The sequence below is a fragment of the Takifugu rubripes genome, chromosome 16 (assembly GCF_901000725.2).
Source record: "Takifugu rubripes chromosome 16, fTakRub1.2, whole genome shotgun sequence".
Lineage (NCBI taxonomy): Eukaryota > Metazoa > Chordata > Actinopteri > Tetraodontiformes > Tetraodontidae > Takifugu > Takifugu rubripes.
The window spans coordinates 2,329,941-2,339,000 of NC_042300.1; the positions used below are offsets into that span (position 1 = coordinate 2,329,941).

Here is a 9,060-nt window from a genome sequence, read left to right on the forward strand (position 1 = left end):
GCAACAGTGGCAAGGAATGGTCTTCATGGCATGGTCTTCATCATCACCATTATCATAATCACCATCATCACCATTATCATCATGATCTTAATCATCCTCGTCATCACAATCTTCATCATCATCATTACCATCAAAAAACAAAGTCCCATGTTAACCCTCTCTAGCGTCCCAATAATCAAAACAGCAAAACAAGCATCCTAAAGATGAGAATGATCAACTACTTAGTTGATCATTCTCATCTTTAGGATGCTCATTCCAACTGATAACAAATTCGATCCTAATTAAACCTGTTTCTGCTCCATAATTTATTCGTTATTCATTAAATGTTTTAGATCCTTTATTATTCCATTTATCATTTCAGATACAGTCAAGACTGATGAGCTTTAGTGACCAAGATAAGATCAAAGTGAATTTGTGTGTGTGTGTGTGTGTGTGTACGCTGCTCCCTACGCTGTTCCCTACGCTGTTCCTTACAGTGTCAACAGTTCAAAGGTTGTACATCCACCAGTCAGGTGACGTCTGTTAGCTGCGGACGTTATACTTAGCAAACATAGTCGTCACAGAAGTGACAGAAGAGCAGCAGGAAGTGGCGTAACGTTCCACCTCCAGCAGCAGCGGCACGTTCCACCTCTAGCAGCAGCAACACGTTCCACCTCCAGCAGCAGCGGCACGTTCCACCTCTAGCAGCAGCAACACGTTCCACCTCCAGCAGCAGCGACACGTTCCACCTCCATCAACAGCTCTTCCCGTCTGTGCTACACTATTCACATCTGGCTCATCTTAAATAACGCGTGACACTCGAGACCAGATGTTTCCATGCTAGCACATGTGTGCAGCTCCGTGTTAGCCGCAGGCTACAGATGCACCGATTCCTGTCAGCTGTTGGTCAACCACCGAGCAAAGACACAAAATATGGCTTTGATCTGAGTTCACACTTGACTTGACAAGCAAGTTGGAGTTGGAGTCTATTCCACCTGGAACAAACCTGGAATCAAAGGCTGACTGAAAGGCTGTCGGCGAGAGGTGGCGTCTGCTCTGGTGCGGCATCACCTGTCACAACATTCCACACCTGAACCGCAAATGTGAGCAGCCAAGCTTAACATGTGGGTTTGGACCCCTCTAGGGTTTCCTCCCCATTCCTTCTGGTACTCACTGAAGAAAAACACTTGTAGAACCCAAGTCCTGATGAAGGGTTGATGCAGGACGTACATGGAGCCTCCAGAACAGAATCCATCTCACTCTAGAATCATCATGTCATCTGGAATCACTTTTTTCTCCCATAAATGTCTTTCACGTGCTTCATTAAAGCTCTTTCCTGCTGAGGTGAAGCTACACTACAAGTGTGGGTCCAGCCATTGATCATTTTAGAACAAGATTAACCTAAATCCCACGTATGTTGGTCCACTGGGGTGGTTTAATATTCTTACATCACAAATGTCGAAACAGGCATGTCAATGTGGAAAAGGAGAAATGAAGAGTTCCATCCTCAGGGACCCTGACTCAAGGCTCCTGTGCTCCTTCGTGTCCCTGCGTTCCTGGTTTGAGAATGGCGCCCTCACAGAAACTGAAGCATTGATTCTTTCCATCAGATGTTCTGCTGTTATCAAGTGACCACCAGCAAGGACATTTTCAGGGTCCCAGAAACACCAAAGTGAAGATGAAGTCAAATTGGTTTTGCTTCATAAGCGTCAGCACCAACAAAGCGACAATAATGGAGAGTGTGGAGGTTCTCTGTGTTTGAGACCCTGGCTGGGATAAAAAAAAGTGGGCAATTTAATTGAATTGAAATTAGATGTGCATTATTCTCACTCTGAGAGCAGCTGCACAGCTGAATGGAAAAGTCGTCGGAGGGTGCTCCACAATGAAGTGTGAATTCTTCTAAATGATAATCTGCCAAGTCTAATATGCATCTGGTGATGGAGGCAGAGCTCCCATTGATGGACGGACTGCCGAGGGTGTCTGAAATGTCAGTCTGATCGTCAGGATGATTATCTCGTTAGAGCTGAGCTCCCAGGATGGGCACGGGTAAGTGAGCAGCAGGGCCTGCATAATGTTGGAGAGATTAGAGCAGAAATGGAAACCAGTGTGGGTGGGAGCCAGCTCCTGGCTGGGAAGTGAAGCTGACACGGAATCTGGGCTGGATGGTGACACAGCAGGTGGAATTTCATCAAGTTCCACATCAGAGGTAATCTTGGACTGGGCTCACTATCGAGGTACGCACACGGGCCAGAGCTGAGATGGTCTCCACGTCACGCAGCCTCAGCTGGCTCCCCACAGTCCAGCTCGGACCAGATACTGACTCGCTCTCCTCTGGTCTCAGCTGGACGCTCCTCACCAGCACAAGTGAGGCCTCTCCATCTGGTTTGGTATCACAGCATCAGGGTGAAGCCAAAAAAGACCCTGCGGAAGCACTCGGGACTCCCCAAAAGACTCGCAGTAGTCAGCAGGAAGAAAAAGCAGCAACCAGTCCTGGAACCAGTTGGTTTGGGATCGGCGCTGTGTCCGGCGAGCGTCTCCTAATCCTCATGAATCCTCAGTCGTCATGGTTACAGTCTGATTTTGGAACATTGTGGGAGTCAGAGGAAGAAGTCGGAGAGTAGGGAAGTGTGGTATTTCCAGCCAGCTCTCATTAACATCACCGTGGCGACAGAGCGCCCTGAACTGTGATACGCATGATTGCTGCTTTTAGGATCTTTTGACCTTCACTTCACGTATAAAACTTCCAATAAGGGAAGGTGAGATTTTCCAAACCAGGAGAAAGTTGCTGGGTGACTTTTGAAACCTGCAATCTGTTGAGCATCAGAAGTACCCCACAAGTATTTCATGTGTGTGTGTGTGTGTGTGTGTGTGAGCCACGCACCTTCTACTGTTGTAATAAATCCAGCAGCTCTGCATTATTCCTCTCACACTCTCCTCTCTGCCTGTCATTTCCTCCACAAGCCTACATCCTCAGCACGGTTGCCATGGGCACCCTGGAGTTCAGGATTTTCCTGTAATTTATTTTGTAGGAAATGGATATTATAAACACACATACATAATGTGTATACATATAGAGTCAGGCAGATGATTTCTATATCTTTGATTTCTTCTTGTAACATGTGAGGCCAGCTGATTCCTCAGATCTTTCCCATCATTAACTCTCCCTGCAGCCTCTGATTGCCAACTTCTCTCCTGCTTGCATCAAGCCCTCCCTGTTCCTCCCGTTCAGGCCTGAGTTCTGCGTTTGCAGCTCTAATTGCGGCTCCTGGAGGACTCGCTCCACCAGCAGCAGTCAGGCCAGGGGGACCTTCTGGTTTTAAGGCTCCTCTGAGCCCACTGATCCCCTTTGGAGGTGTAACCAGAAATTTCAGTCTGCTCCTAATTCTGCTGCTGACGCTCCAGAATCCAGCCAGAGCTGCCTGATCCACATGGAGTTGGAGTCTGACTGTAATATTTACTGCTATTCCAGAAAAGGACTGATGCTTGTTCATGTATGTGGTGGGATGGTAGAAGTAGGAGCACCGTGCCCTGTTGTATATTTGTGGGTTTTATCATTTTAGCTCATTTTATGCAACATTCATGCAGGTTTTGATTTATTTTCTATTCCTTTTATTATAAAAATGTGTTTTATATTATTCTGCTGCCCTCATAGAACCAACAAATTAAATCAATCTTCATATATATATATATAGCGTCTTTTACAATCAAAATTGTTTCAAGGCGCTTTCCAGAATCCCAGGGCCTGACCCCAGACAAGCAACAGTGGCAAGGAAAAACTCCCCTTTAACAGGAAGAAACCTTGAGCAGGACCAGGCTCATGTAGGGGGGCCCTCCTGCTGATGGCCAGCTGGGTAGAGAGAGAGGAGAAGGGGGAGGACAGGTAGAGGATAGAATGGAGAGGAGAGGAGAGGAGAGGAGAGGAGAGGAGAGGAGAGGAGAGGAGAGGAGAGGAGAGGAGAGGAGAGGAGAGGAGAGGAGAGCTAAGATGTTAACCTAATGATTAGACGACCCCCTAACTGGAACTGCAGAATTAGTAACAATAAGAGGTAGGTTTTAAGTCTGATCTTAAAAGTAGCAATGGAGTCAGCCTCCCGTACCTGGACAGGGAGCTGGTTCCACAGCAGGGGGCCTGGTGGCTAAATGCTCGGAACCCCCATTCTACCCCTAGAAACTCTGGGGACCACAAGTAGACCAGCATTCTGAGAGCGGAGCGGTCTATTGGGCTGGTAAGGTATCACTAGCTCCTCCAGGTAGGATGGAGCTCGGCCTCTGAGGACCTTGTAGGTCAAAAGAAGAGTTTTAAAAATTATTCTAAATTTAACGGGCAGCCAACGAAGAGACGCCATTACAGGAGTTATGTGATCTCTTTTGTCAATACCTGTCAGAACTCTGGCTGCAGCATTTTGGATCAGCTGGAGGCTTCTTAAAGAGTTGTTTGGACACCCTGATAATAAAGAATTACAATAGTCCAGCCTGGAAGTAACAAATGCATGGACTAACGTTTCAGCATCATGTCGCGTCAGTAGTTTCCTGATCTTTGTGATGTTCCTCAGATGAAAAAAGGCACTTCTAGAGAGTTTTAATGTGTGGAGCAGCAGGGGTACATACCCTGCAGCAGGGGGCCGATATACAACTACAAACAGAAGTGGCTTTTCTGTCCTCCAGTTCAGATGGGTGATGCCAAGAGTCAGGCTTTCAAATAAACTGGAGCCATATTTTGGTCTAGGATTAATTAATAACTTGGAGTGATAGATTGCTGCCACTCCCCCTCCTCGACCAGTAACACGAGGAATATGATAATTAAGATGGGTAGAAGGAGTAGATTCATTTAAGCTAACATACTCCTCCTGAAGCCAGGTCTCAGTAAGACAAAATAAATCAATGTGATGATCCACTATTAGGTCGTGCACCAACAGGGATTTACACAAAAGAGATCTAATATTTAACAGTCCACACTTAATTGTGATATTAGTTTCTCCAACTTGTGCTTTGGTATTAATTTTAATAAGATTATGGTGATTGACCGCTCCCCTGCTCTGTGCTTGGTGAACTTTTAACCGTGGAACAGAGACTACCTCTATAGTGTTAAATATGTTATTGTTGGTGGATGAGGGTTCTAAGGAAGCAGCAGAGAGGTGTGTAAGACTACAACTCTGCATCCTGGTCTGGACCCTGGATTGTCAGGTCACTTTGGGTCTAATAAAATTAGCCAGATTACTAGAAATGAGAGAGGCACCATCCCGTGTGGGATGGACACCGTCTTTTTGCGTAGCTGCACATCGACTCTATGTTAATTTTGGTGACCTCCGACTGACGAAGCCGGGTGTCGTTGGCTCCAACGTGAATAATAACTTTACCAAATTTACGTTTACGTCTCGCCAGCAGCCGTAAATTTGCTTCTATGTCGCCCGCTCTGGCCCCCGGAATGCACTTGACTATGGTCGCTGGAGTCGGCTTCACGTGGCGCAAAACAGAGTCACCAATTATCAGGGTCGATTTCTCAGCGGGTGTGTCGCCGAGTGGGGAAAAGCGGTTAGCCACGGGTGGTGGTGCACCGTGGGCCGTTGGTTTGGGCTACGCTTCCTACCAACCGTCACCCAGCCGCCCTGGCTAGCCGGTTGCTCGGCTGCTGCCGGGGGACCGCTAGCTGTAGCTATGCTAGGCGGCTCCGCAGCAGCTAGCTAACTCCAAGCTGCGGAACCGCGCCTCAAGCTCGCTAAGTCTCGCCTCGATAGCCATAAATAAACTACACTTTCGGCACCTATTCCCTTCATTAAGGGAGGCAGAGGAGTAACTAAACATTTCACACGCTGAACAGACAAAGACACCGGGTGAAACAGACGGTGAGGCCATGCTAACGCTGATAATCGGCGGAGCCCTGCATTTGTTTAATGGGGGTTATTTCTCACTGTTATCAGGTGACTAGAATGTCCCAAGTGTTCAATTTTAAGTAAAGTGAATACAACACACACCGTGCACAGTGCAACCAACGAACATTGAGAAGACAGGAAGTGACGCAATACAGTTGGCCCTCCAACTTTATTTTAAGTTGCCATTTTAGTCTTTGATCTCCTTTATGTCATTGATGTCAAAATTGTTCTTTCATGTCAGATCAATGAAATCAAAGGATCAAATTGAACTGGCAGATCAAACACAGCTCTACCTCATCAGCACACGCCTGAGGAGCTCAACACTCTTGTACCACACTGGTGACCAGCAGACGCATCAATGGCACAGAGAGGAACTCAGCAGCTGAAAGCAGAGCAAGAATCATCAATGGAGACTTGGAGGGAAGAGGTCCAGCAGCTCAGAGAAGCCCTAGCAGAGAAGGAGGAGCAGCTCAGCAGGGTAGTGAAGAGGCGACAAATGAGAACTGTGGCCCATGTGGAGGCCCTGACCCTGCTGAACAGCACACAAGCTGCTCTGAAGGAGAGCGAGCTGAAACGTGCTTCTCTGGAGGAAACCCTCCACAGCCAGCAGCAGGAGAACGACAAGACACACAGGAGAGAGCTGATGGAGCAGGAGGAAGGCCTGAACCAGAAGCTCCTTGTGATCCAGGAGGAATTTGAGAGGAAGCTGGAGGAAGAATCACAAAGGTTTTATGAAGAGAAAGAAGCCTTGAGGCAGCAGCTCTTTTTTCAAGAAAATAAGTTCCAGAAACTTCTTGATGAAGAGCAACAAAAATATAATGAGAAGATCCTACAAAAAGAAGAGTTGATGAAGCAGCAGCTGTTGACGAAAGAAGAGAACTTTAACAGGATGCTGGCTGATGTTCATCAGCGGTGGGAGAGGACCGCTCAGACATGGGTCCAGATGAATGAAGAGCTAGAACACAAGTTCCAGGAAAGCCAACGTTTCAGGCAACATGAGGAGGAGAAGACCAAAGAGGAGCTCCAGAGGCTCTCTGAAGCAATCCTCCAACTTGAGGTGAGATGCTTTCGCCTTTGTTCCTCTTCCAGAAGATTTCAGATGATGTTCAGTGAAATCTAAAACACACTCTCTCTCTTTTCTGCAGCTTCAAGTATCAAAGAAGCAGGAGAAAAAAAACTTCTGTAGATGGGTCTGGAAAAAGATGAGGTTCTGGAAAAAATGAATGAAACAACAATTCCAGAGCTCCCAAAGAGCTCCTCCTCCTCCTCCTCTTCCTCTTCCTGACCTCCAGCGTCACATCCTGTCTTCAACAGTTTTATTTTACAATATAATGATTGTTTATGTTCTATGTTTAGATTTTTGATGTAGAAACAATAAAACTCAAAGTAAACCACCAGATTGTAGGCGTTGTAAATGACAGCTTTAGAAATGGCTTCATTTCATTACTTGAGTCAGTTGGTTTCCTCCAGCAGATAAACCAACCAACTCATAGCTTTAACCACACCCTAGATCTAGTTCTGACTAATGGTGCTGAGGTAGAACATGTGTCAGTGTTCCCTCAGAACCCAGTCCTGTTAGACCATTCTTTGATCACTTTTACATTTATGATTAAGGATTCTTCTATGCTCAGAGCACAGTCTTACTATAGCAGATGTCTTTCAGATAATGCTGTAGCTAAATTTAAGGAAGTGATCCCTGTGCTAATCCCAGGACCACCGTGTGTTTCCCCAGGGATCAGTCATTATAATCTTAGCCCTGCTGAGGTTGACTCTGTTGCTGAAGGTGCAGCAACTTCACTGAGAATCACGCTTGATTCTGTTGCCCCCCTGAAAAAGAAAATAGTAAATCAGAGGAGGTGTGCCCCCTGGTATAATTCACATATCAGGACCCTCAAGCAGAAAGTGCGAAGACTGGAAAGGAAGTGGCATTCTTGTAAAATAGACAGCTATCATGTAGCCTGGAAAGACTGTCTATTAGTTTACAAAAAGGCCCTTCGCAAGGCTAGAACAGCTTATTTTTCTTCTTTAATTGAGGATAATAAGAGCAACCCCAGGTTTCTTTTCAGCACTGTGGCCAAATTAACCAAGAGTCACAGTGTTTTAGATCCACGTATCCCTTCTTCCCTTAGTGGTGAAGACTTCATGAGCTTCTTCACTGATAAAGTTCTAGCTATCAGAGAGAAAGCTAACCAGGCCATCCCAACAACTGGACCATCACCAGATGTGCTGACTGTGGGAATATACAGGGTCTCCCACAAGCCCTTAAACTCCTTCACCCGTATATATTTTTCTGAGGCGCCTTTGCTAATTCAGAAATCCAAGACCACCACGTGTCTTTTAGATCCCATCCCAACACACCTGATGAAGGATGTTTTACCAGTGATAGGCAGTTCTATCCTGGACCAGATCAATGGTTCTTTAGTGACAGGTTATGTACCCCGGTCCTACAAGGTGGCAGTGATTAAGCCATTGCTTAAAAAAACATCACTGGATCCTGGTGTCTTAGCAAATTATAGGCCAATATCCAACCTTCCTTTTATCTCTAAAGTTCTTGAGAAGGACATGGACATGAACAAACTGGTATCTATCAGATAAATATGATCTAAACCAGTCTAGTGTTGTCCCTTTAATCCCAATCACATGAGAAGCTCATGAAGTCTTCACCACTAAGGGAAGAAGGAATACGTGGATCTAAAACACTGTGACTCTTGGTTAATTTGGCCACAGTGCTGAAAAGAAACCTGGGGTTGTTCTGGTTTTCCTCAATTAAAGAAGAAAAATAAGCTGTTCTAGCCTTACGGAGGGCCTTTTTATAAACTAATAGACAGTCTTTCCAGGCTACATGATAGCTGTCTATTTTACAAGGATGCCACTTCCTTTCTAGTCTGCGCGCTTTCTGCTTGAGGGTCCTGAAATGTGAATTATACCAGGGGGCAGACCTCTCAAGAGGAGAAACTAAGATGGAACTGTAAGGTGCTGACACATCTTCAATAGCTATTAAAACCTAAAGAACACATGAACAGGTAGACACATTAATCTTATTAAACTGCATATTTCATGGAACAGATCCATCCTCCAGCTAATTTGATCAGTTAGAACCATAATTTGTTCTCAGCTGGATTCTTTTGTTCTTTGGTGCAGATGAGGTAGAACCGTGGCGGTGCTGCAGGGTCGCTGGAGAACTTCAAATGCTAAACTGATGTGGGTGACT

General features: G+C 45.8%; 1 protein-coding gene and 1 long non-coding RNA gene across 4 annotated transcripts; one reads left to right on the forward strand and one right to left on the reverse strand.

Annotated features, from left to right (window-relative positions):
* Window positions 1-767: 767 nt before the first annotated feature.
* On the reverse strand, window positions 768-6,003 carry LOC115252972 (uncharacterized). 3 transcript variants are annotated; one of them, XR_003891268.1, is made up of 4 exons: window positions 5,952-6,003; window positions 2,861-2,990; window positions 986-1,749; window positions 773-879 (listed from the first exon to the last, which is right to left on the reverse strand). It is a non-coding gene; the product is annotated as an uncharacterized lncRNA (long non-coding RNA). The 3 variants fall into 3 exon arrangements; XR_003891266.1 differs by having other exon boundaries at window positions 768-1,749; XR_003891267.1 differs by lacking the exons at window positions 773-879; window positions 986-1,749 and adding an exon at window positions 1,773-2,043.
* Window positions 6,004-6,457: 454 nt separating this feature from the next.
* Window positions 6,458-7,124, forward strand: LOC115252971 (ribonuclease Y-like). Its single transcript, XM_029849653.1, has 2 exons — window positions 6,458-6,906; window positions 6,995-7,124. The coding sequence occupies exons 1-2, from the start codon at window positions 6,493-6,495 to the stop codon at window positions 7,070-7,072; spliced, it is 492 nt and encodes a 163-aa protein (XP_029705513.1). The 5' UTR covers window positions 6,458-6,492; the 3' UTR covers window positions 7,073-7,124.
* Window positions 7,125-9,060: the final 1,936 nt, after the last annotated feature.